Consider the following 25,001-nt stretch of genomic DNA (forward strand, 5'->3'; position numbering starts at 1 on the left):
GATGGGCGGGGGCCGATGGGATGAGGTTCAACATGTCTAAGTGCTGGGTCCTGCACTTTGGCCACAACAGCCCCATGCAGCGCTACAGGCTTGGGGCAGAGTGGCTGGAAAGCTGTGAAGAGGAAAAGGATCTGGGGGTGTTGGTTGACGCTCGCCTGAACGTGAGGTGCCCAGGTGGCCAAGAAGGCCAACGGCATCCTGGCCTGTGTCAGGAGTAGTGCAGCCAGCAGGAGCAGGGAGGCGATCGTCCCCCTGTGCTCAGCTCTGGTGAGGCCGCACCTCAAGTGCTGGGTTCAGCTTTGGGCCCCTCACTACAAGAAGGACGTCGAGGCCCTGGAGTATGTCCAGAGAAGGGCTACGAAGCTGGTGAGGGGTCTGGGACACAAGTCCTGTGAGGAGTGGCTGAGGGAGCTGGGGTTGCAGAAGAGGAGGCTCAGGGCAGACCTCATTGCTCTCTGCAACTCCGTGAAAGGAAGCTGGGGGTCGGCCTCTTCTCACAGGTAACCACTGATAGGACCAGAGGGAATGGCCTCGAGTTGTGCCAGGGGAGGTTCAGGTTGGAAATGAGGAGACATTTCTGCTCAGAAAGAGCAGTCAGGCACTGGGACGGGTTGCCCAGGGAGATGGCGGAGTCACCGTCCCTGGGGGTGTTCAATGAGGGGTTGGACGTGGTGCTCGGGGACACGGTTTAGTGGTGACATTGGTGGTAGGGGGATGGTTGGACCAGGTGATCTTGGAGGGCTTCTCAACCCTAATGATTCTATGATCCATCCCAGGGCGCAGCACGGTGCTGCTGCCGTGCACAGGCCCCAACCAGGGGCGCTGCCACCAGCCCCACCACCTCCCACCGTGCGCGGGAACCAGGCCGGACACGGGCAGAGCAACATTTTACCACACAAGTTTATTTTAAATAAAACTTAACACAGATGCAGGCTTTGCAACCGGAGTGACGGACCAGACAAGCGATGCGACGGGGAGATGGCCAGGGCAGGTGCTGCGTGCCGCCCTCGGCAAACCCACCCCGGCGCCCTGTGGGGCGGGAGACCTGGCCCGGGGGGTCCTCACCCTGGGCTGCCCCGGCCCCTGCTGCTCCCCGCTGCAGCCGCGTTGTCAGCCGGGCTGGGGCTCCTTCCTCCTGGGGTTCCTTCCTCCGCCTTCCCAGGAATCTGAACCTCCTCCTCCTCCTCCTCCGAGCCGCTCCCTCCCAGCGGGCGGCAGGGCGGCGCTGACCCCGTGCGCAGCCCCCCCGGGGCTGCCCGCCCCAGTCCCCTCCGCAGCCGCAGGGCTGGCGGGGCAGCGAGCTCTGCCCCGGGGAAGCCCCCACGGGCTCGCTCTTTCTCTCTCGCTACGGCACAGCGGGGCGGGCAGGGGCAGCGGGTGCCGGGGCGGCTGCAGCACTCGCACCAGAGAAGACAACCAAAATAAATATGGGGTGGAGGGGGCGAGGGCTGGGGCGCTGGGCGCCGGGGCCAGAGCCCGTCCCCACCCGCCAGCCCCCGGCGTATTTACAGCCGTGCTCCTCTATGGATTGACATCTATTTATTATGGAGACAGTGGCTTCCCACCGGAGCTGCTGGACGCCGAGCGTGCCGGCTCGGCCGGAGGCTGTGATGGTGCGTGACGGTGCAGGGCGAGGCGCACAGACTCAGACCTCGAATGTCTATGGAGGGGATCGGCGCAGGGTGGCGCGGGGCGCGGGAGCGTGCCGGGGCTAGTACTCATCCTGGTCCTCTGGCTGCTGCTCCTCCAGCTCGTCGTCCTCTGGCGGAGCGAAACCCTCCTGCCGGGGGGCACGGGCACCGTCAGACCCTCGTCAGACCCGGGCCCGCCCGCGGCCTTGCCCTGGGCCCTCTCTCTCCCCATGGTGCCTCCCAGCACGGTGCAAAGACCTTGGCAAACCCAACCCCCGGGGCACCCCTGGGTGCAGCGGAGGCTGGATGCTGGGGAAGGGGGTCTTGCCCCAGGGGAAGCCCAGAGAGCTCCGGGGCCGGGTGCACCGGCAGCCGGACAGGCAACGCGTGCTCCGTGCTCACCTCCGTGGCGTAGAGGACGCTGACGATGCCCGTGATGATGGGGCTGTTTTCGTTCTCGTGCTCCTGGCAGATCAGCTCGATGTCCCGCAGTTTGCTGAAGTAGAAATCCCGCTCCTTCTCCAGCCCGTCCACTGTCAACTTCAGATCCATCAGCTGCGGGCAGACGACAGCGTTTGTGCCAAGGGGGCTGCAGCTCCCCCGGGGCCCCCACGCTCCTTCCCCTGCCCGCAGCCCTGCCCACCTGCTGGTTGAGCTCCAGGATCTGCGCGTCGGCCTCGGGGCCCCCGTTGCGGGCGGCGGGGGAGTTTTTCCGGAGGATGCTGCTGGGGACGTTGCTGAGGCGGGCCGGGTTAGGCGTGCTCTTGGGGCCTGTGGGGGAGGTCCTCTGGGGGACTTGGGGCAGCCAGAGAGGGGTGGGTTAATGCCGGCCGGGGCGGCCGCTCCCGCCCGGGGCTGCCGGGACCCCCAGCCGCGGCGCGCAGGGCCGGGGGAGCAGGAGGGAGCCACGGGAGCGGGGTCAGGCAGAGCACTGGGGGGGCTGCGCCGCGGCTCCTGGCCGAGCCTCCCCTCCCCGATGCCTCAGTTTCCCCAGGCAGAGCCCGCCCCCAGCCCCCTTCCAGGCGGTGCTTGTGGCCAGGATGGGCTTTGCCATGCACGGAGCCAGCGGGTGCTCGCCAGGCTCCTTACCAGGCTGGCTGCGCACGTGCCGGGTGGGCAGCGAGACCCCCGTGGGCCGCAGCATGGGATCAGGTCTCGGGGCTGGGCTCACCCCAGTGCCGTGCCCGCTGAGGACCCGCACAGCGGCACCAAGCTTGGGGGGGGCAGCACAGCGGCACGACCCCCCCGGCATCCTCCCAGCCCATGCCGCCGGCTGCTGGGGAACAGCCCGGCTGCACTGCGGCCCCTGAGCACCACTGGGGGGCCCTGGGGGCACAAACCGGGCGAGCAGAAGGCGGAGCGGGGACGCCAGGCTGCTCTGAGCCATCCGAGCCCACCCAGCACGCCCTCCGGTCGGGGCAGCCGTCCCCGTTCACCCCAGCCCGGGCGTCCTTGCAAACCTGCTTGGCACTGACGGTCGCAGGCGTGCAGCAGAGCAGAGCGCAGGCAGGGGCAGGGCAGGGGTGCGGGGGGCGCCCGAACGCGGCCAGAGCAACGCGGGGCACAGGAGGCCGGGCGGGAGGGCGGGGGGCAGCGCTCTCCAGAGGGACCCGGGCATTACCTGCAGTGCCAATGGGTTTCTTGGATTTGTTGAAGATCTGATCACCTGGGTTTGGGGGGGGCGTGACGTCCTGGCCCTGCCGTGCCAGCAGCGGGTTGTACTCCTTCCCGTCGTAGTTGGCGTCAAAGAACTTCTTGAACCACTGGATGAACTCGAAGTTGTCCTGGAACTTGCCTTTCACCAGCCTCTCCACCGCGATGATCTGCGGGGACAGACGTGCTCGGGGGCTGCCCTCCCCGGCCGGCCCCGTGCAGGCACCGGGACCCCCCCGGCCGCCCCCGTGGGACCTACTTTGTCCACTCCCATCTTCTTGAAGGCGGCCTGCAGCACCTTAAAGTTGTGGATGTACTCGTGCTCCAGCTTGGCCTGGAACTTCACCTTCCGCAGGTGGACGCAGCCGGGGAACAGCATGTCCATGAACTGGCAGTAGGCGGCCCCTGGGGAGCAGGGGGGGACACGGCGGCGTCACGAGGGGCCGGGGCACGCGCCCGCGCCCCCCGGCGGGGACCCACCTGAGCAGAGCTGCTCGATCTTGGTGTAGTTGAGCTGCAGGGAGTCGTTGACCCAGGCCAGCATGTCGTGGCGGCTCAGGTTCTCGCTGGTCACCGAGGTGGAGTACACATTGACGGCCATGCCCCAGCTGCGGGAGAGGCGGCTGTCACGCCGGCGTGCCCGCGGTGACGCCGGGCGGTGGGACCCCGGCCCGCTGGGGGGGCTGCGGGACGCGGCACTGGCCGAGCCCCCTCCCCACGCGGCAACGTGGGCTGTGGCCCCGGTCCCCCAGCTGGTGCCACCGGGGTGCCCCAGCCATCGGGGGCTGAGCCTGGCCGCGCCGGGGGGCTGCGGGCGCGCTGAGGGACGGTAAGCAGCTTACAGCCCCCCCGGCCCAGCCCTCGATCGCTTCCTAATCTGCCCGGGGCCAGGATCGGGGTCCGTCGGAGCCAGGCTTAGAGGGGCAAACATCTGCTGGAAGGGCAGGCGGCAAACCCGCGCCCAGATGGCGAGGGGCCCGGGGGCAGAGACCCCAGCCCCACGGCAAGGCAGGGAGCTGGGGAGCCGGGCCGCGGTGCCGGGGGGGTCCCCGCTGCCGCGTGCCCTCGCCCCGTGCTGGGGAGGGGGCACCCAGGCACTGTCCTGCTGCCTCCAGCCAAAGGTTTTGGAGAAGCGACCGTCCCTGCCGCGAGGAGCTGGGTCCCAGCCCCTCCTCAGGACTGGGGGGGGGACGGGACTGGGGATCCCCCCCCCCCCCCCGTTTTCCCCCCAGGCAGCAGCGGGCATTAATCCGCTTTCACTCTCCTGCGCAGATCAGAGATCAGGGGCTTAGGGGCCAGCTGCGAGCGGGGGGCTCCTGGGGGGGGCTGCGGCCATCCCCACCCCTGCCCTGGCACCCTGGGGTGCTGCCGCCTCCTCGGGTGCCTGCCCGTGGGGGCTGCAAGGTGCCGGCAGCTGCGGCCCCCCCCCGGAGCAGGGCGGTAGCCACTGCTGTGACTCAGCACCGGCCGGTGACACGGCTGCCGTGGCCCCGGGGGGCGCAGAGCTGCCGGCCGGGGGGGCACCGTCCTGCTCCCCGCCGGCGGGCAGGGGTCCCCCCTCCGGCAGCGCCACCGGCGCGGGGGGCGCGGAGCTGAGTCATGCGCGGCGCGGAGCCTCGCGCACTGCGGCGGCCGCGGCTCTGCCGGGACCCGCGGCTGCTGCCCGTGTGCGGGGGGGGGAGGGATGGAGACGGGGACACGGGGGCTGCTGGGCGCGGGGGGGTCTGCGGCACGCAGCCCCCTGCCGACACATTGCCGGGCCCTGCAGGTGCCGTTGGCGCTTGCCGGGAGCACCGCGAGAGGCCAAACCGGGGCTGGGAGCCCCTCGCCCGGACCCCCCCCAGCGAGCGCCCGGGCAGCCGGGACCTCTCCCGAAAGGAGAGCGCGGGGCAGGAGCCCCCCGGCACGGCCCCCTGCCCGGCGCAGGGCTGGCGGCGTGGCCGCGGCACCTCTCCGACCGGCCCGCCCGGGCTCGGCGCGTGCATCATCAGCGGGCACCGGGGTAATTAGGGATGCGCGTGGGGGAGCCGCCCGACGCGGCACAGCGAGCTGCCGCACACGGGCAGGCCCCGGCACAGCGATCGTGGTGCCTGCCGCCCCGCGGGGCACCGACACCGAGCCCACCGGGAGCCCCCTGCCCTCCGTCGGCCCCGCGGGAGCCCCCGGTCGAGGAGCCCCGGGCGCACGCGTGGGTAGGGGAAGCCCAGCGACGCCCAGCCAGGCCCCCCCGCGCCGCGGTGCCAGCACGGCGTCTCCTTCGCTGAAGTAAGCCAAGGACTTTGGTCGCAGCGTGCACACGCGGCGGAGGGGGCGAGTTTCGAGGCAGGACGAATCCAGGTCAACCCCGCGCCAGCGCCCGGCCGCTCCCCGGAGCAGACGCGACGCCGCGCGTGCCAGCACGGCCGCCGGGCACGATCGGCCCCACGCACGGGCAGCCGGAGCCGCGGGCTGTGCCGGGGGCTGGCAGGGGCACGCGAGCTGCCGCCCGGGCGGCCTCCGTCCTCAGGAACGACGCGGGGCCGCAGAGCCCTCCAGCGCGGCGCTGAACGCGCCCCAGCATTTAACCGAAGGCTTCGCAGCAGCCTCTGCTCTGCGGGGGCTTCTCGCGGAAAACCCAACCCGGCAGCGACTCCCGGGGAGTGCCGGGGCCGGGGGCGCTGCCCCGAGGGGCTCGCAGAGCCGCAGCGGGGCCGGGGGCTCCGCGTGCCGCCGGTGTTCCGCGGCTCCGCTCCCGCCCCAGCTCCCGGCCCCGTGCCCCTTCCGAGCGCACCCAGCCAGACGTGCTTACGGGGCAGAGGAACGGAGCTTACCGCTGCGTTTCCATCGTCCTGCGGCCCAGCGCTGCTCAGCCGATGACCGGCCACCAAAAACGCCCGGCGCGCGTCCGCCCCCGGAGCGGGGGGCGCCGAGGTCGCACGGGCGCGGGCGCCGGGGCAGGGGGCAGCAGGATGAGGCCCCGCGCTGGGCTCTCGGCAGCGCGACGGCCGCCACGGCCGCCACGGCCGCGCGCCGGCCCCTCGCCGCCGGCGTCCCCGGCCGCCGGCCCCGCCAGAGCCGCGGCGGCGCCCGCGCCCGTCCCCGGGCAGCGCCGAGGGCTGCGGGAGCGGCGGCAGCGCCCGCCCCGAGGAGACCGCGGCTGCTATTTCGGGAGCGCATCCCGGCGGTTCGAGTGACAAACAAACGCGCGGGGGAAGGCGCAGGCTCGGGGACGCCGCGGCGCTGCCGGCCCCGTGCCGCAGGCTGCGGGACAGCCCCGGGGCCGCCACCGGGATCGGCCCCCGCGTCCCCCCCCGGGACCCCCGGAGCGGGGTCGCCGCGGCAGCGTGCGCACCGGGGCTGCGTTCCTGCGGGCGCTGCTCCGGCCTCGTTACCCTGCGCCACGCCGCCGACAGCGGTACCGGCAGCACCGCCGGCCGACGCAGCCCGGGGCCAGCCGCCCGGTGCCAGCCCTCGCGCTGCGGCTGCGTCACCCCGCGCGTGCCGGCAGCAGCCGCCCCCAGCGTCCCCACGCGCCCGCGGGGACGGAGCCCGGAGCCGCCGGGGGGACGCACGGTGACGTCCCGGGGGGCCCGGAGCTCTGCTGCGGCTCCCGGTCACGCCGGGTGGGCTCGGGGGGGGGGCGGCAAGGGGCGGGGGGCCCCGAAGCGCCCCCGGGGACCCCACGGTGGGGAGCGGGGACATTCTGGGGACCTGCCGTGCCCGCGTCCCCCCGCGGCGTCCCCGCCTCATGCCCTGCACGGTCCCCGGGTGCCGCCGCCACCAGGCCACCGCCAGTGCCACCGCCGTGCCGGGGCTGCCACCGCCGCGGTGCCGCCGCCGCCATCACCGGGCCGGAGCCACCGCCACCACACCGCAGCCACCGGTACCGGCAGGGCCCCGCCGTGCGGATGCAAGGCAGCCGTGCCCGGTGTTGGCACCTTACCGTGATGCTACCCCGTGCCCCGGGACGGGACGGGACCGCGGGCACGGCCCCGCTGCCCGGGGCAGGCACCTCCCGGGGCTGCCCCGCCGGTAATGGTGCCGGTACCGGTGTCCGGGACTGCAGCTCCCACCGGGCCGAGCCCCGCGGGAGGAGGCGGAGGCCGGTCCCCCGCTGAGTCAGGCCGTGCCCCCCCCGGGCCGTTCCATCACCCGGGGCACCGGGCGGGCCGCGCCGTTCCGCCGCCGGTGCCGCAGACGGGCCCCCCCCGGGCCGCTCCATCACCGGGGCCCCGCTGCCCCCGCCGCCGCCCCGCCACCACCGGCGGCCCCGCCGCCCGCCTCGCCGGGCCCCCCCCCTCCCCGTCAGGGCCGCTCCATCACCGGAGGCCCCGCTCCCCCCCCCGCCCGGTGCCGGGATGCGGCGGCCCCGCCCCGCCCCGCCGGGCCCCCCGGTGCCGGTGCCGGTGCCGGTGCCGCACTCACCGCGCTCGGGCCGGGACGCCCCGGCCGCCGCTCTGCCTCCGCCTGCGCCGCGCCGGGCTCTCGGGACCGGGCCGGCACCGGACGGGCACCGCGCATGCGCCGCCGCCGCCGCCGCCGCCGCCGCCGCCGCCGCCTCCCCACCCCGGGGCGGGCCCGGCCCTGCCCCGCCCCGCCCCCGCTGCCGTGGCAACGCCGCGGGGGCGCCTCCCCCCCCGCCCCTCGGCCCCCGCCCGTCGCCACGGCAACGCCGCGCGCAGCAGCGCCCCCTGGCGGCCGGCGGCCTGCGGGGCCCGGCGGGGCCTGGGCACGGGGGGGCGGCCCCGGTGTGTGTGTGTGAGGGGGTGTGAGGGGGTGTGAGGGGGTGTGTGAGTGTGAGTGTGTGTGTGAGTGTGTGAGTGTGTGAGTGTGTGAGCGTGTGTGTGAGCGTGTGTGTGTGTGAGAGTGTGTGTGTGTGTGTGTAAGTGTGTGTGTGACTGTGTGTGTGAGTGTGTGTGTGTGTGAGTGAGTGTGAGTGTGTGTGACTGTGTGTGTGTGACTGTGTGTGTGTGTGTGAGTGTGTGTGTGTGTGTGTGAGAGTGTGTGTGTGTGTGACTGTGTGTGTGTGTGTGTGTGTGTGTGTGTGACTGTGTGTGTGTGTGTGTGTGAGTGTGAGTGTTCGTGTGTGAGGGGGTGTGTGAGTGTGTGTGTGTGTGTGTGTGAGTGTGAGTGAGTGTGAGTGTGTGTGTGTGAGTGTGTGAGTGTGAGTGTGTGTGAGTGTGAGTGTGTGAGTGTGTGAGTGTGTGTGTGAGTGTGACTGTGTGTGTGTGTGAGTGTGAGTGTGTGTGCGTGTGTGTGTGTGACTGTGTGTGAGTGTGTGAGTGTGAGTGTTCGTGTGTGAGGGGGTGTGTGAGTGTGAGTGTGTGTGTGCGTGTGTGTGCGTGCGCCCGTGCCCACACCATGTCCCTGCATCGCCACATCCCCACGTCCCCACACCTCCTGTGTCCTGCATTCCCATGTCCCCACATCCCCGTTTCTGTCCCCATGTCCCCGTGTCCCAGTATGCCCATGTCTGTGTCCCCGTGTCCCCACGTCCCCGTGTCCCCATGTCCCTGTGTCCCAGCATCCCAATGTCTGAGTCCCCACAGCCCTGTCCCCGTGTCCCCCTGTCCCAGTGTCCCACCGTCCCCACGTCTGTGTCCCCATGTTCCCACATCCCCACAACCCTGTGTTCCCACATCCGTGTCCTCACATCCCCACAACTGTGTCCCCATGTCCCAGCATCCCCATGTCTGTGTCCCCATGTCCCTGTGTCCCCATGTACTTGTGTCCCAGCATCCCCATATCTGTATAGCTATGTCCCCACGTCCCTCCATGTCCCAGCATCCCCATGTCTGTGTCCCCATGTCCCAGTGTCCCCATGTCCCTGTGTTCCCATGTATGCGTCCCCATGTCCCAGTGTCCTAGCATCCCCGTGTCTGTGTACCCACATCCCCACGTCCCACGTCCCTGCGTCCCCATGTCTCCCCACGTCCCCGTCTCCCCACATCCCCCTGTCCGTGTCCCCACATCCCCGTGTCCCCACATCCAGGCGGTGCCGATGCGGTGGCCGGGGCTGGCTCATGCATGGTGGTGCTGTGCCCCTCACCGGGGGTCCCAGTGCCCGCACACGGGGGTGTCCGGCAGCGATGTCGGTGTGCGTGCCGCCGTGCGTTGCACACCCGTGTCCACACGTGGGCACGCTCCGGGGTTGCGCGCTCAGCCTGCGCGCAGGCCCCGTGCCCCCTTCAGGGGCTGCAGCCCCGGGGGGCGGCCGTGCAGAGGGGGGGTCCCACGGCCGGGCCTTCGGGGTGCACCCCGCGGGGGGCAGAACCACGCACCCCCTCCCAGCCCCGACCCCAAGCAGGCAGCGAGGCCGGGCGCGGTGAGAACGGGTTTTAATGAGCAAACGGAGCGGCACCGCGCGGGGCGGCCGCAGCTACGCGGGGCGGACCCCGCACGCCTACAGGACCAACTATGGGGACAAAGTGCACGAGCCACATTTCACATTTCACACTACCCCGGGGGACGGGGGCGCAGGGGGCGGCGGGGGGCGGCGGCCCCCCCGGTAGCACCATGGTGTGATGGGGATGGGGGCACCGGCGGCCCCGGGGGACGCAGCGGGGTCGGAGGGGGGCAGGGAGCCCGCCGGCACCGGGCGTGCAGGGTGCGCACGCATGTGCACGCGCGCGTGCCGGTGGGCGGCACTGAGGGCAGGGGGGGCGGGCGGGGGTCCCGGGGGGCCGGAGGGGTGTGTGTGGGGGGTAGGGTCCCTGCTTCTCCCGTGTCTCCCCTAACTCTAGTGACACAAACCACTTCAGAGTATTTCCACGTGATGCACAAACAAGTCAAAAAATCACTGATCCAAACCCAACGTGCAAACAGAAAAGGGACGGGGCGGGCCCACCTCCTGCCCCCGGCCCATGGGCGGGGGGCTCGGCCCCCCCCGGGCCCCCGGCTCGGCTCCAGGAGCCCGGCACTGGGGGTCCCCCGGCGCAGGGCTGACGCTGCGGGCGCCCCCAGCACGGCCCCCACCGGGCAGGACGGGGCCGGGCAGGGTCCCCCCAAATCCGCCGGGGTGGTGGGCACGGGGGGAGCCCCAGCGGAGGGGCCGCGGCCCGGCCGGTGCCGAGCGGGGGGGGCGCGGGGCCCGGCGCCCGCGTCCTCAGTTGGGGGACAGGTCCCCGGCTTTACCAAATGCCGCTAGACCGGCCTCCGGGGGGAGCGAGAATCCGGGCCGAAGCTCGCTTTGGAACGTGGTCATCGATCTGCGAACCTGCGGGACGGACAGACGGACGGGCGTCAGGGCTGACGGACACAGAGCAAGGCCTGACAGCGACCCCAGCCCCACTCCCAGCCCCCCAGCGCCGCCCCCAGACCCAGCACCCTGCACCCACCCGCTGCGCCGGGGACCCCAGGCTGTGCCACAGCGGCGGGCGAGCCCCCTGCCTCCTGCAGTGCCAGGGCTGGGGGGCAACGATCACAGACCCACCGTGCCCGGGGGGACGCTCATGGCCCCCCCAGGAGCACGGCCAGCACCGAGCACAAGCGGCACGGGGAGCACGATGCGACCCCGGGGAGCGGGGAGATGCTGCCCCCCTCCTGCCCGCTCCTCACGGCCACGGGGACAATGCCAGCACCGCTGTGCTGCTGCCCGTGTCACCGCCACGTAGCCACGGACGGACGGACGGGGAGGGGGTCGGGGTCAGCTCCCTACTCTGCCCAGGAGCTGCGCGCTGGGGAAGTGGGGTGCGAGGGGGGGCCCCGTGCACCAGAGAAGGGGACGCACCGGGATGGTGGAGGAGGCACCGGGATGGTGGGGGGGGCACCGGGATGTCTGGGGGTGCCCGGCGGTGCCGGGGAGCCCCTGTGGGAGGCGGGCAGGGGGCCGGGGGGCCTGGATGCAGCCCCGCTCTTACCGGACAGGCTGAAGCTGGACTCGTGCAGGTCCCTCATGCCCCCGTGTCGCGTGGCAGGCCGGGTGGGCGTATCTGCAAGGGGCGTCCCCGTCTCTTTTTTCCCTGCATGCACAACCACGGCCACGTCCCCCAGGTACGGGGTGCGATCCACGCCCCTGAGCTTTAAACTCTGCCGGAAGGGAAGCAAAAGCAGAGAGCCGTGAGCTGGGGGCCGTGCCGCGGCCGTGCCCGCCTGGAGGGGCCACGGGGCAGGCGGGGGGGCTGGCGCTGGGTGCTGGGGGTCGGGCAGGGCGCTGGGTGCTGGGACGATCCGCAAACAGGGGTACGGGGTGAGTATGTGGGTGTCCCTTGGCGTGGGCGCATGGGGAGGGAGTGGGGCTGGGGCTGGGAGGGGGCGCGGGTGGGCTGGGAGCACGGCGGGGCCACGGTCTGCGGAGCAAAGAGACGTGGGGAGGGGGCTGCGGTGGGCGCAGCCCAGGGAGGAGCGGTGCAGGGTGAGCCTGCACCGGGTGCACGAGGCCCCGGTGCCCCGTGACGGTGCACAGGGATGCGGAGTGGTGCTGGGCAGGGGAAGGTGGGTGAGCCCCTCGGCGCAGCCCCGTCCCCCCAGCGGTGCTGAGCCCAGCAGCGAGGCGCAGGCAGGTGCTCAGAGCAGCCCACGCAGCGAGCGCTGCCCCATGCAGGCACAGCAGCAGGACCCTGCCCCGTGCCCCTTGCGCAGCCCTGAGGCCCCGCACAGCTCCCGCTGGGGCTTCCCTCGCACCATCATCGCCGCGACCAAGCCCCCCGCACAGCCTCGGCAGCAGGCACGGGGTCCCCAGCGCCAGGGTGTGACAGCACCGCTGGTCCCGGTCCCGGGGGTCACACCGGGACAGCGCCGGGGACAAGCGTGAGGGCGGAGCGGGGCGGTGGGGGGGTGCCCAGGGCTTGGTGGAGGGCAAAGAGCCACAGACAGAGGCACAGAGGGCCCCAAAGCTTTGCACGCACCTTGCACGCGCACTGGCACAACTGCTGGCTGCAGTGGGTGGCCGTCCCCAAACCCTCTGCACCATCACCGCAGGGTAAGAGGGTGGGGAAGGGCAGGAGCTGGGGGAGGCTCCTGTGACCTGCTCCCACCCGTGGGATGCCACCGCCACGCTCTGCCCCTCACCCCAAGCGCACCGCGCTCCTGCCAGCACAGCACCGACCGCGGCACCGCACGGCCCCGGGGGCACAGAGCCGCCCCGCCGGCACCGCCGCCGCCCCGCGCAGCGCAGCCCGGCCCCGCGTCCCCGGCCCCCCGTACCTTCTCCCGCTGCACCAGCTTCTTGTAGACGGAGTCCGGGAAGGAGCGGAGGGGGCAGAACTTGCCGGTGCCCTCGGCGCACATGAAGACGCCGTTCTCGTAGACCACGCGCCCGCGGCTGATGGTGACCAGGGGCACCCCGTGGCAGCGCATGTTCTCGTACAGGTTGATTTCCCCGCCCTGCACTTGGGTGCTGGCCGAGATGGTCCTGGGCAGGGGACGGGGCGGTGAGCGGCCGCCCTCGTGCAGCCCCGTCCCCCTTGTCCCCACAGGGGCGGCACCTACTTGGTGGCCTCGGGGTCCCACACCACGACGTCGGCGTCGGCCCCGGGGATGATCCGGCCCTTGCGGGGGTACAGGTTGTGCAGCTTGGCGGCGTTCGAGCTGGTCACGGCCACGAAGCGGTTCTCGTCCATCTTGCCCCCGACCTGCCACCAGAAGGGGGTGAGGGGTTCCCGTGCGCGCCCCCAGCCAGGCACCAGCCCCGCTCGCTGCGGTGGGCGCCGGGCCGCATCCTGCCCCACGGGGCGGCTCTGCCCCCGCCCGATGTGCACGTACCACGCCCCGCTCCCAGATGATGTTCATGCGGTCCTGCACCCCGCTGACACCGTGTGGGATCTTGGTGAAGTCCTCCTTGCCCATGGCCTTCTGCTTGGTGCTGAAGGGCCGGTGGTCGGAGGCCACGACGTTCAGGGTGTCGCTGCGGGGGCACGGGGCAGGGCTGCTGCCGGCAGGGCTGGGGCGGCTCCGCACAGCCAGCCTGCAGCGCGGCTGGAGACCGGCAGCGGGGCGCTCGGGGAGCAGGACACCCACGCAGTGGGGTACTTAAGAAGCAGGGCACCCATGCAATGGGGTGCTCGGGGTGCAGGGCACCCACACAACGGGGTGCTCAGGGAGCAGGGCATGCGTGCAGCGGGGTGCTCAGGGAGCAGGGCACCCACGCAATGGGGTGCTTAAGGAGCAGGGCACCCACACAACGAGGTGCTCAGGGAGCAGGGAATTTGTGCAGAAGGGTGCTCAAGGAGTGGGGCACCCATGCAGCGGGGTGCTCGCGGAGCAGGGCATGCATGCAATGGGGTGCTTAAGGAGCAGGGCACCCATGCAGCGGGGTGCTCAAGGAGCAGGGTGCCCATGCAGCCCAGGTGCTTGGAAAGCAGGGTACCCAAGGAGCGAGGCACCAAGGGAGCAGAGTGTCAGGGAAGCGAGGCACCCAGAGAGCACCGTGCCCATGAAGCGAGGTTCCCGGGGGCCCGCCCAAGGAGTGGGGTGCCCAAAGGATGGGGGGGGGGCTTTGGTGGTGGCCCCAGGGAGCGCCGTGCCTTGGCAGCGGGGTGCCCGGAGAGCGTGGCACGCAGGGAGGGGGCGCGGGGAGCAGCCGGGGCTGCCGTACTTGGCGAGCAGGCTCATGAGGTAGGCGGAGGTGTTGGTGTCCAGGCGCAGGGGCGGCACCGTCACGTAGGCGGCGGCGTGGAACCAGTCCTGGTGGTAGTAGTGCAGCCCGGTGAGCGTGGCGTGCGCCGTGGTCGTCTCCGCGTACACCACCTTCCCTGCGGGGGGAGGCACGGGGGTGGGTGTTCGTGGTGGTGGGACGGGGCTGGGGGGCGCGGGGTGGGTGTGCAAGGGAGGGCTGTGCGTGAGTTCTGCCCGTGTCTGGTGTGGGAGTGAGCCCCAGCGCGCATGTATGTGCCTGTGTGCACACGTGTGCTCACATCCCCACACCCTGTGCCCATGCGCCCCCGTGGCTCCGTGGGCCTGCACACCTGCATGTGCACACGCACGTGCCCATGATCCCACGTGCCTCTGTGTGCCCATGCCCACGGCCCTGCACCTCCTGCCTGTGCGTGTGACTGCGTCCCCAGGACTCTGCCCGTGTCCCACGCACCCGTGTGCATCCCGTGTCTGTGTGTGCATCCCCAGCCTCACACGTGCCCATGTGCACGTGTCCCTGTGCGCGTGCACACCCGTGTCCGTGCCTGTGCCCCACATCTCTGTGTGCACGCCCGTAGAGACGCCCCCGGTGCCCGTGTCCCCAAGCGTTTTCCCGTGTCCCCGCGCGTGTCCCCGCATGCCCGCGTGTGACGCAGCCCGCAGCGCGGTGGGCGGGGCCACCACACAGGGGGGCGTGGCCAGGCGCGCCAGGCGCAGGGGGCGGGGCTTCAGGCAGGGGGCGGAGCTCCGGCCCTTCCACCGCAGAGGGCGGGGCCACAGCCCGGGAGGGGGGGGCCAGGGGCTCCCGCTGCAGCCCCGTGGTGCGGGATGGGGGCGGGGCCTCAAAGGGCGTTACCCGCCGGAGGGCGGAGCCTCGCCCCGTGTCCCCGCCCCCGGCCCCGCCCCCTGGCCCCACCCGCGGCCGTACCTTGCATCTTGGCGTTGGCGATGACGTCCCCGGCCGACATGCTGGAGACGTTCACCAGGTAGACGGGGCAGTGGGTCTGCGGGGAGCGGCCAGCGCTGACGGGGGTGCCCTGAGCCCCGCGGGGACGCCCCGGCCGCCGGACTGGGGCCACGGGGTCCCCGCGCTATAGGGGGCAGCGGGGCAGGGTCCCGGCCAGGCGGGGCTCGGGGCGACTCACCCTGTTGGCGATGGTGATGACGCGGTGCGTGGCCTCGGCCTCCAGCTGCGGGGAGAGCGGCGGTGAGCGACCGCCACGCGCGGGGGAGCTGGACCCGGGGGTGGGCAGAGGGGGCTGCGTGGCGCTTGGGGTGGTGGGTGCACGGATGGGGGCACGGGCAGGGTGCGGGGGCGCCGTGCGTGGCGCAGGGGTGCAGACGGGGTGCGGAGGGGTGCGTGGGCGGCGAGCACGCGGGCGGACGGGTGCACGCACAGCCCAGCGGGTGCGTGCAGGCGTGCGGATGGCACAGACGGGTGCACGGGGCGGCCGCACGGACGGCTGCTGGCTGAGGGTGCTCCGGAGCCGCGTCCCAGCCCGAGCACAGCCGTGCCCCAGGAGACCGCGGCGCAGCGGTGCAAGCGGCCGGACCCACCTCTTCAGGCCGGCTGATCTCGATGCCCTCCGGCCCCGTGATGCCCAGCTCCAGCGCCTCCTTGGCTCCCTGCAGAAGGGCGCGGGGTCAGGCTAGGGGCCACCCGGGGCTCTGCCTGCCCCACGCACGTGGCCCCCTCCCTGCACGGTGCCCCACGGCGCTCACCTCGGCCACCAGCTCGCCGTTCTCAGCGTGCACCCGGGCGATGGCCCCGAAGTCACGGCAGGCGCGGAAGACCTGGTAGAGCTCGCTGTCCCGCAGCATGTACAGGTCCTTGTAGGTCATGAACATCTGGAAGGAGTTCACCCCCTTCTCCCGCACCAGCGTCTCCATCTCTGCCTTCACCTGTACGGGGACAGGGGCTCAGCGTGGATGGCGGCGCGGCAGCTCCAGGGTGCACGGAGAGGTTTGGGCTGTGCTCCCCCGCTGTGGGGCGGGCATGGGGTGAGGCGTTCAGCGCCATGGGGCAGGGGCCCACACTTCACCCTTGGGGATGTCTCAGGCAGGATTTGTGCACGTGCCCCGGGCAGTGACTGGTGCATTGGGGAGGGCCTGGTGCAGTGGGGCTGGGAGCACTGGGGCTTGGTCCTGGCCTGACCCCCCTGCGGCAGCTGCATCGGGTCCCCCTGGCCCCTGCCCGGCACAGCCGTGCCCCCCCGCCCTGCGAGGGGCTCAGCCTGGCGGGGACCCGGGATCAAGGCAGCTCAAAAGGCAGCCCGGGGGCTCCGGCAAACCCACCCAAACAAGCGGCTAATGAGATCAGCGGACAGGAATTAGCCCCGGCCGCAGCAGCTGTTCCTGGGCACGGCGGCCCCGGTACCCTCCCGTGGTGCCAGAGGGGGCCGCGGTGCCGCGCTCACCTTGGGCGCCCACCAAGTGATGCCCATGTGCAGGGCGTAGTCGCAGCAGACCTTGGGGTCGGCCAGGCTGCGGCACTTCTCGTAGGCGTCCAGCAGCGAGGTCTCCTTGTCGGGCAGCACGTGGCCGATGATCATCGTCGTCCCTCCCACCAGGGCTGCCTGTGGGTGAGGTGGGGGCACGCTGGCACTGGGGGCAGGATTCGCCCCTGGGGGTGCCCACACTGTGGGGCAGCGCTGGTCCCCAAACAGCCAGGATGGCTGCACCCCCAGGGGACAACGGGGTCACTGTGCTCCTGGGCCAGCTCTGTTGCAGGCTCGATCCCCCCCCCGGCCCCGCCTGTGGGGGGGGCACCCCACCTTGTGCTTAAGGCACACAGGGAGACCAGACGCGGCCGGCCATCCCCCAGTGCCAATGGCTCGATCTGGGGGGCCCTGCCCGGGATCTGCATGGGCACTGCAGCACCACAGGGCCCAATCCAGGGGGGCCGCTCTCACCTGGCAGCATGGGGGCCGTGGGAGAGCCCCACCACCACACAGCCTGCATGGGCAGCGGGGTGGGTGCCGTCGCACCCGGCCGTGTCCCCGGCTCACCCAGCCCGGCTAATCCCCAAAGCTCCTTTAGCAATTGGCCCTGGTGGGGTGCTCGCTGTGCGGCGAGGCAGCCTGCCCTGCCGGGGTGGGGAAGGCACGGCACGGGGTGCCTGCGGTCACCACACTGTCCCCTCGCCGTGCCGCGGCACAGTGCCGCCCAGCACCCCCACCCCAGGCCCAGGCACGGCCGGCGCCAGCCCTGCACAATGCCTGCTGTGTGCGGGGCGCCTGGACAGCGGCACCCGGTGCTCGGCACCGCCAGCCCCATGGCCCCCCGAGAGCTACACTGGCTGCCCCGGCCCCGTGGAGCACCACGCCAGGTCCCTGCCATCCCTGCTGGGTGCTGGGCAGAGCTGGGGGCAGGCAGCAGAAGCCGGAGCCCAGCTGTGGGTAGCCGCCGCGCTGTCCCCAGCCACGCAGCATCCCTGCAACAGCAGGGCTGGCTGCAGGTGGTGCGGGTGGCTGGCCGCCGGCGCGACCCGAGCGTTCCTCGGAACCAAAACCTGATGATTTGCAAAATAAAAAGAATCACAAGTCGGTGGCTTTTTCTTGCCCGCGCTGGGGAAGAGCCGGGCTGGGGGGCTGCTGCTGCCATGGCATGGCTGAGACCTGCGGCACGACCGGACGCTGGAGCTGGCAGCGACCGCAGCCAGGCAAGGCAGCCAGCTGCCGTCTGCCTGGCTGTGAGGCTGATCTGGCGCCCGGGAACTGCTGCCCCACGCCAGCCCATCCCCAGCTGGGGTGATCTGAGCCCCCCAAGCACGGCCGGCAGGGCTGAGGAGCTCTCCCTGCGCTGGCAGCAGACCCACCGGGGCCGGGGCAGCGGGCAAGCGGGAGCCCCGCGGGCAGGCGGTACCTTGGTGCCATGGTAGAAGTCATCCACGCAGGTGGCGTTCATGAACGTCTGGTGGAAGTGGGTGCTGGTGTCGATGCCGCCCGGGATGACGAGCTTGCCGGTGGCGTCGATGACCTTGGCCCCGCCAGGGATCATGAGCTCGCGGCCGACTTGCTGGATGATGCCGTTCTCGATGTAGACGTCCGCCTCCAGCGTGCAGTCGTCGTTCACCACCTTCCCCCCCTTGATGAGGATCCGCATGGTGGCCGCGTTGGCGAGCATGGCTCTGCGAGCAGGGCAGGGGGTCAGCCCCACGCCGCCCCCCATGCCCCGGGGGGAGTCAGCCCCGCTGCCTGCCCCCGGGGGTCCCGGGCTGGCTCGGCGCTGCGGCCCCCCCGGTGACGTGCCGGCGGGCGGGCAGGGCTCCGGGCAGCCCTGCGGCTGCGCGCCCGCCATGCTGGGCCATGTCAACACCGGATTATCCCCGGGAAATCCACGGGGTGGGGGGGCTGCCGGGCGCTGAGTCAGGGCCTGCCTGCCCTGCCAGCCCCCCCTCTCTGGGGACCTGCGCCCCAGCACCGCCCGGCCTGTGGTCACATAACCCCAAGGGGGGGCCCCAGCCACCCCCCTAGGCAAGGGGCTCTCACCCCCTGGCACAGACCTCTCTCTGGGGTGGGGGTGCCCAGCCTGCTCCAGCCCCCCCGGGTGCCCGTGCAGCCTCCAGCTCCCCCAGCGAGGAGCGTCCCCAGACACAGTCCATAACTCGCGTGGTAGATGAAGGTCAAACGCCATCGACCCATCTGGGCGAGGCCAGCGCGCACCAGCTGCGGCGAGTCCGGCCAAGGGGGGGGGGGCATGGGCCAGGACCCCCCTGGGACCTGTGGACCCCCAGCTGCCAGCAGGGTTCCTGCACCTGGGGGCTGGGGCAGCCCCACACCGGCACCCAGTCTGTGCTCAACCCCGTCACCCAGAGCCCCACGCGCATTGGAGAGAGGGGCTTTGGCTCTCTCCAGGGACCCCCACCCCAGGGACCCCCACGCCAGGGACATGGTTCCCACATGTGGGCCCGTGCCCAGTGCGGTGCTGCCCCCCCCCTCTGCCAGAGAAAGGCCGGGGCAGCCCCCGTGGCAGGTGTCCCCTCCACCGCCCCCAGCAGGGGCTGGCACGAGCCGGGGCTGCCCCCCGGCCCTGCGTTATTGACACGCTCATGCATTACTCATGATGTGCATTGTGCGGCTTTTCCTCCTTTCTCCCCAGTCCAGCCCCAAGACAAGGGCTCCTCGCCAGCCCCCGGGCATCCCCGGGCTCCCCAGATGGGCACGGCCACACACGGTCCCCGCGGCACTGCCGGCGAGGAGGGGACACCCCACAGAGGGTGCTGCTGGTGGGGGCTCAGGGGCTTGGGGGGGGGCAAATCCAGCAGAGGCTGCCCCGAGCACATGCCAGCGACTCCCAGCTGCCCAGCGAGAGGCTGGATCGGCAGCAAATGGCTTCCAGGGCGCTGGACCTGGCGGGGAGCCGCAGTGGCTGGGGGGCCGAGCCGGCAGCTGAGCATTCCCGGTGCCTTCGCAGGAGCAGCTGCCCAGGGAGGGGCTGGGGAGGGGACAGCGGGCTGGGGGGCACCGGGCACCCTTCTGCTCCTGCCCTGGGCTCTGCGGTGCTGCCCCGTGCCCCGTCCCGCCGCTCGGTGCCGCCAGGAATGCCTTTGCCCGTGCAGCTGCTCCGGCTCGGCATGCGCCGGCTGCTGGCAGCCCCCGGGGCCCCTCCCCAACCAAGGCACCAAAGGGACTAAAGGGAGCAGTGCGATGGAAAGCACGTCCCCAAGGGGCTGAGCCAGGCTGGCAGCAGCCATTAGACCCGGGGACGTCCCCGTGGAGCGTGGCAGACCCCCACAGCGCGCCGAGCAAGAGGTGCGCTGGTGGGATGGGGCCCAAGCCCCGGCTGGGCTGCCGGGCCCCTGGGGCTGGGATGCTCCCAGCGCGGGATGGAGGCAGGGTGCTGGGGATGCTGACCACGGCCGTCTGTGTCCCGTTCCTGAAAGCCATGGCCCCAGAGCACCCCACTTAGGACAGGGCTCAAAGGGGCGTCTGGGCGGGACGGGGACGAGGGGTGCAGGAGAGCAGCCTCACCGGAGACCACCCGTGGGGCGAGGTTTTGGGCAGAGACCAACTGCGGCGGGGTGAGCGGCCACGGGAGAACCGGTGCCCACTGCCCGAGAACCCCCTGGTGACCTGGTTGTGGGGGGGACGTGCTGGGCGGACTGGGGCCGGGCAGGGTGGTGCTGGGCAGCCCACCACGCAGGGTGGGAACTGCTGCATTGCACCCCGGAGATGAAAGAGGTGGCGGTGACGGACGGATCTGGAGCAGGCAGGCAGCGAGGAGAGGCGGCCGGCTGCGAGCCACGGCACCTCCCTGCAGCATCCTCGCCGTGCCGTGGGGCCGGGCTGAGCCCCCAGGCGTGTGGGGCGCAGGAGGAGCAGCGGCACAGACCCAAGCCCCTGGGCTGGTGTCCGCCCGTTCCCACATCATTTTAGGGTGATGGCACTCCCTGCTGGGTCCCCGCACGGCCGCGCCCTGTCCGTGGCCAGCACGCCAGCTGCCCGGGGAGCCCCAGCAGTTGGGAAAGGCCTGAGGTCAGAGGGGGCAGGAGGGACGGGGCCGCCGGCTGCGAGCGTGGCACGGCCTCGGCCACGTGCACCGCGTGCTCGCAGTGCCCCGAGCCCGTGGCACGCCCCGGCCGCCGTGCGTGGTGCTGCACAGACCGGGACGGGACCTGAGCAGCGCGGGCTCTGGCACGGCTTTGCCCTTCCAGGGCTGCAGTGCCCCGGCTGCCAGCCGTGCCCGGGGGTCGGTGCGGTGGGCAGGTGGCTGCTCGGGTGGTCTCCCCCACCCCGGGTCCATGGACGGGGCGAGGAGATGGCGGCTGCGGCCCCGGGCATGCCGACAGCGATGGGCAGGCAGGAGGGCAAGTGCTAGCCGCGGGGACCGGGCATCACGGGGGCTGCGGGCGAGGGGGCTGCGGGCGAGGGGGCTGCGGCTCGGGCACGGCCTCCAGCCTCCCCTCGCCCCTCGGGGCTCGGCCGCCGCAGCCCCTGCGGGGCGCCCAGGACGCGGCACCGGGCACCGCCGCCCAGCGCCGTCCCTGCCCGGCTCTCCATCACCCCGGCCCCCCGCATCCCCCGCGGCTCAGCGCCCCCCGCGCCCCCCGGGGCCCGGCCGCAGCAGGGCACGGCCCGGGCATCCCCCGGCGCTCGGTCCCCGGGCAGCGCGGTGCGGCCGGGCCGTGCCGAAGCGCAGCGTCAGCACCGGGCCGCGGTCGCCGGCTGCTCCCGGCGCACAAAGCCCGGGGCCGCGGCCCGGGGCCGGACAAAGGCGGGCGGCGGGGCCCGGGGCTCGGCGGCGCGGCCACACCCGGGCGGGCGCGGGGCGCTCCCGCAGACAAAGCCCGCGGCCGCCCCGCACAAAGGCGGCACCGGGCGGGGCGGGGCCGCCCGGGAGCGCCCCGCCGAACAATGGGGCCGGGCCCGCCGCGCCCCGCCCGCCCCCGCCGCGGCCCCCCGCGGCCCGGCCGGGATGCGCCGCGCCCCGCGCACCTGCTGCTGCTCCGCGCCCTGTCGCGACACGGCGCCGCCCGGGGGCCGCGCTGGGGCGGGGGCGGGCCGCGCTGCCGCACCCCGGCCGGCCCAGCCCTTCGCGCTGTCGCGACACCGCGGCCCTGTCGCGACCGGCGACCCGCGGGGAGCGGGCGGGGCGCGACACACGCGGGCTTTCTGCCCGCCGAGCGCCGCGGGGGGAGGGAGGGAGGACCCGCCGCGGCCTGTCGCGACACTCCCGCCCCGTCGCGATACGCGCACCTGTCGCGATAGTCCCGCCCGTCGCGATACGGCGGCGACACGACAGCCCCTACAGGAGCCGGAACGTCATATCCCGGCCCGGCCCGGCCCGCCCAGCCCGGCCCGTGCCGCCCCGCCGGTACCTCCCGCTCCGCTCCGCTCCGGCCCCGGCTGCACCCGGTGCGCTCCCCGTCCGCGATCGCCTCTCACACAAACCTGCACGGCAGGGGGCGGGCCCTGGGCAAGGCCTCGGCCAATCGCCGCCCTTCTGCCCCACGGGGGGGCGGGGCGGGCAGCCAGCAGGGTAGGCTGCGCGCGGCCTGACTGACAGGTGCAGGGGGCGGGGCCGGCGGCGCGGGCCCCGCCCATCGGCCGCCACCTGCCCGCGGTTGCCGTGGTGACGGGACCCGGCACAAAGGCGGGGGGCAGCGCGGCCAGGCCTCGGCGCCTCCCAGTGACCCCCAGCGCCTCCCAGTAACACCCAGTGCCCCCCGTTAAAACCCAGCGCCTCCCAGTGTGTAACAGCGCAGCCCCGTGCACCCAGTACAACCCATTATAAGAGCCCAGCACAACCCATTAGAGTCCAGTAAAGCCAAGTGGAGACAGGTACAACCCAGTCTAGCCCAGCAAAGCCCAGTTTGGCCCAGTGCAGCGCACTGCAACACACTTGACACAAACATAACCCAGCACAGCCCCATTTAGCCCAGTGCAGCCCATGTTAGCCTAGCCCAGCATAACAGGGCCAATGCAGCCCAGTGTGGCCCACTGGAACCCCGTTTAGCTCTGTGGAGCCCAATTTAGCCCAGTGGAGCACAGGTAAGTCCAGTGCAGCCCATTTTAGACCACTGGAGCCCAGTTCAGCCCAGCGGAGCCCACTGCAGCCCAAATTGGACCAGTGCAGCCCATCACAGCCCCAATTAGCCTAGTTTAGCCCCGTTTAGCCTAGTTTAGCCCAGCTTAGCCCAGTAGAGACCATTATAAAAGAGCCAAGTAAGCCCAGTTTAGCCCATTGCAGCGCACTGAAGCCCAGTATAACAGGTCCAATTGAGCCCAGTTTAGCCCAGTGGAGTCCTGTTTAGCCCACTATATCCCATTGCGGTCCAATTTTGCCCAGTGCTACCCACTTTAGGCCATTTTAGCCCAGTTTAGCCCACTGCAGCCCAGTTTAGCCCAGTGTTGCCCATTTTAGCTCAGTTGAGCCCAGCAGAGCCCAGTTTAGCCCACTGCACCCCAATTTGGCCCAGTGCAGCCCAGCATAGCCCTGTTTAGCCCAACAGAGCCCATTATAACAGAGCCAAGTAAGCCCAATTTTGCCTGGTGTAGTCCACTGCAGCCCAGAATAACAGGTCCAACTGAGCCCTGTTGAGCCCAGTACAGCCCAGTGTATCCCAGTTTAGTTTACTGCAGCCCAGAACAGCCCCAATTAGCCTAATTTAGCCCCATTAACCTCAGTAGAGCCCAGATAAGCCCATCAGAGCCCAGTTTCGCCCAGCAGAGCCCTGTTTCACCCGCTGCATGACAGTTTAGCCTAATGGAGCTCAGTTTAGCTCAGTATAGCCCACTGCAGCTCTCTTTTCCTAGTGCAGTCCAGCCCAGCCCTGATTAACCTAGTTTAGCCCAGTTGAGCCCATTATAACAGAGCCAAGTAAACCCAATTTAGCCCGGTGCAGCCCACTACAGCCCAGTATAACAGGTTCAATTGAGCCCAGCTGAGCCCAGTACAGCCCTGTTTACCCCAGTGAAGCCCCATTTAGCCCAGTGCTGCCTGGTGGAGTCCATTTTTGCCCAGTTTAGTCCACTGAAGCCCGATTTAACCCAGTGCAGCCCAACACAGCCCAAATTTGGCCCAATTTAGCCCAGTACAGCCTAGTAGAGCCCATTATAACAGAGCCAAGTAAGCCCAATATAGCCCAATGGAGCCCAGAATAACAGGTCCAATTGAGCGCACTGCTGCCTATTTTTAGCCCAGCAGAGCCCAGTTTGCCCCACTGCAGCCCAATTTAGCCCAGTGCTGCCCATTTTATCCCAGTGGAGCCCAGTTTAGCTGACTGCAGCCCAATTTTGCCCAGTACTGCCCATTTTGTCCCAGTGGAGCCCAGCTTAGCCCAATTTAGCCCAGTGCAGCCCAGCACAACCTCGATTAGCCTAGTTAGGCCCAGTTTATCCCAGTGCAGCCCAGTAGAGCCCATTATAACAGAGCTAAGCAAGCCAGATATAGCCCAGCGCCGTCCAGTATAACAGGTCCAGTTGAGCCCAGTAGAGCCATGTTTAGCCCAGTAAAGTCCAGTGCTGCCCATTTTCAGCTGAGCAGAGCCCAGTTTAGCCTAACGGCGCCCACCTCAGCCCAATTTGTCCCAGTGCAGCCCAGCCCAGCCCCGATTAGCATAGTTATGCCCAGTGTAGCCCAGTAGAGCCCATTATAACAGAGCCAAGTAAGCCCAATTTAGCCTGGTGCAGCCCACTGCAGCCCAGTATAACAGGTCCAGTTGAGCCCAGTGCAGCCCAGTGTTGCCCATTTTTGCCCAGCAGAGCCCACTGCAGCCCAATTTAGCCCAGTGTTGCCTATTTTAGCCCAGTTGAGCCCAGTAGAGCCCACTGCACCCCAATTTGGCCCAGTGCAGCCCAGCACAGCCCCAATTAGCATAGCTTAGACCCGTTTAGCCTGGATGAGCCCCGCGGAGTGTAGTTTAGCCCAGTGGAGCCCTGTTTTACCCAGCGCAGCTCAATTTAGCCCAGTGCAGCCCACTGCAGCCCTCTTTTCCCAGTGCAGCACAGCCCAGCCCAGCCCAGCCCTGATTAGCCAGGTTTAGCCCAGTTTAGCCCAATAGAGCCCATTATAACAGAGCGAAGAAATCCCAATTTAGCCTGGTGCAGCCCAATGCAGCCCAGTATAATAGGTCCCATTGAGCCCAGTGCTGCCTCATTTAGCCCAGTGCTGCCCATTTAAGCCAATTTTAGCCCAGTTTAGCCCACTGCAGCCCAATTTAACCAGTGCAGCCCAGCACAGCCCCAGTTTGGCCCAGTTTAGCCTAGTTTAGCCCAGTAGAGCCCATTATAACAGAACCAAATAAGCCCAGTTTAGCCGGGTGCAGCCCACTGCAGCCCATTATAACAGGTCCAAATGAGCCCAGTTGAGCCCAGTGCAGACCACTGGAGCCCACTGCAGCTAACTTTAGCTGAGTGCTTCCCAGTTTAGCCCAGTGCAGCCCAGTTAAGCCCACATAAGCCAAATTTAGCCCAGTGCTACCCAATTTAGCCCAGTAGAGCCCAGTGCAGCCCACTGCAGCCCAATTTAGCCCAGTGCAGCCCAGCCCAGCCTCGATAAGCCAAGTTTAGCCCAGTTTAGCCCAGTAAAACCCCTTATAACAGAGCCCAAAAAGCCCAATTTGGCCCAGTGTACTCCACTGCAGCACAGTATAACAGGTCCCATTGAGCCCAGTTGAGCCCAGTGCAGCCCAGTGGGGCCCTGTTTAGCCCAGTGCAGCCCAGT

At 70.5% G+C, this 25,001-nt stretch overlaps 2 protein-coding genes across 10 annotated transcripts; both read right to left on the reverse strand.

Moving 5' to 3' along the window:
• Window positions 1-882: 882 nt before the first annotated feature.
• Window positions 883-7,826, reverse strand: MAPRE3 (microtubule associated protein RP/EB family member 3). 8 transcript variants are annotated; one of them, XM_040552177.1, is made up of 7 exons: window positions 7,689-7,826; window positions 3,765-3,892; window positions 3,544-3,689; window positions 3,253-3,454; window positions 2,275-2,426; window positions 2,034-2,186; window positions 883-1,780 (listed from the first exon to the last, which is right to left on the reverse strand). In XM_040552177.1, exons 2-7 carry the CDS (start codon window positions 3,883-3,885, stop codon window positions 1,712-1,714), a joined length of 843 nt encoding a protein of 280 aa, XP_040408111.1. In that variant the 5' UTR covers window positions 3,886-3,892; window positions 7,689-7,826; the 3' UTR covers window positions 883-1,711. The 8 variants fall into 8 exon arrangements, with proteins under 8 accessions (XP_040408111.1, XP_040408108.1, XP_040408106.1 ...); XM_040552174.1 differs by having other exon boundaries at window positions 3,298-3,454; window positions 7,689-7,806; XM_040552172.1 differs by having other exon boundaries at window positions 2,275-2,402; window positions 7,689-7,806.
• Window positions 7,827-9,571: 1,745 nt separating this feature from the next.
• On the reverse strand, window positions 9,572-21,723 carry DPYSL5 (dihydropyrimidinase like 5). 2 transcript variants are annotated; one of them, XM_040552178.1, is made up of 13 exons: window positions 21,655-21,723; window positions 17,700-17,964; window positions 16,253-16,411; window positions 15,558-15,737; window positions 15,393-15,461; window positions 14,981-15,025; window positions 14,764-14,839; window positions 13,798-13,954; window positions 12,966-13,107; window positions 12,693-12,835; window positions 12,408-12,615; window positions 11,123-11,291; window positions 9,572-10,479 (listed from the first exon to the last, which is right to left on the reverse strand). In XM_040552178.1, the coding sequence occupies exons 2-13, from the start codon at window positions 17,958-17,960 to the stop codon at window positions 10,394-10,396; spliced, it is 1,695 nt and encodes a 564-aa protein (XP_040408112.1). In that variant the 5' UTR covers window positions 17,961-17,964; window positions 21,655-21,723; the 3' UTR covers window positions 9,572-10,393. The 2 variants fall into 2 exon arrangements, with proteins under 2 accessions (XP_040408112.1, XP_040408113.1); XM_040552179.1 differs by lacking the exon at window positions 21,655-21,723 and adding an exon at window positions 21,533-21,631.
• Window positions 21,724-25,001: the final 3,278 nt, after the last annotated feature.

The sequence above is a fragment of the Cygnus olor genome, chromosome 3 (assembly GCF_009769625.2).
Source record: "Cygnus olor isolate bCygOlo1 chromosome 3, bCygOlo1.pri.v2, whole genome shotgun sequence".
NCBI lineage: Eukaryota > Metazoa > Chordata > Aves > Anseriformes > Anatidae > Cygnus > Cygnus olor.

Bases quoted from the DNA above. Each gene is read 5' to 3' on its own strand.
- MAPRE3 (XM_040552169.1), bottom strand. The intron at 3,690-3,764 runs GTGGGTCCCCGC...CCTGCTCCCCAG, and splicing joins GATCGAGCAGCTCTGCTCAG to GGGCCGCCTACTGCCAGTTC. The intron at 2,187-2,274 runs GTGGGCAGGGCT...GTCTGCCCGCAG, and splicing joins TCCTGGAGCTCAACCAGCAG to CTGATGGATCTGAAGTTGAC.
- DPYSL5 (XM_040552178.1), bottom strand. From the start codon at position 17,960: ATGCTCGCCAACGCGGCCACCATGCGGATCCTCATCAAGGGGGGGAAG. The intron at 15,738-16,252 runs GTGAGCGCGGCA...GTCCCCGTACAG, and splicing joins TCACTTGGTGGGCGCCCAAG to GTGAAGGCAGAGATGGAGAC. The intron at 10,480-11,122 runs GTAAGAGCGGGG...TCCGTCCCGCAG, and splicing joins GTCCAGCTTCAGCCTGTCCG to GTTCGCAGATCGATGACCAC.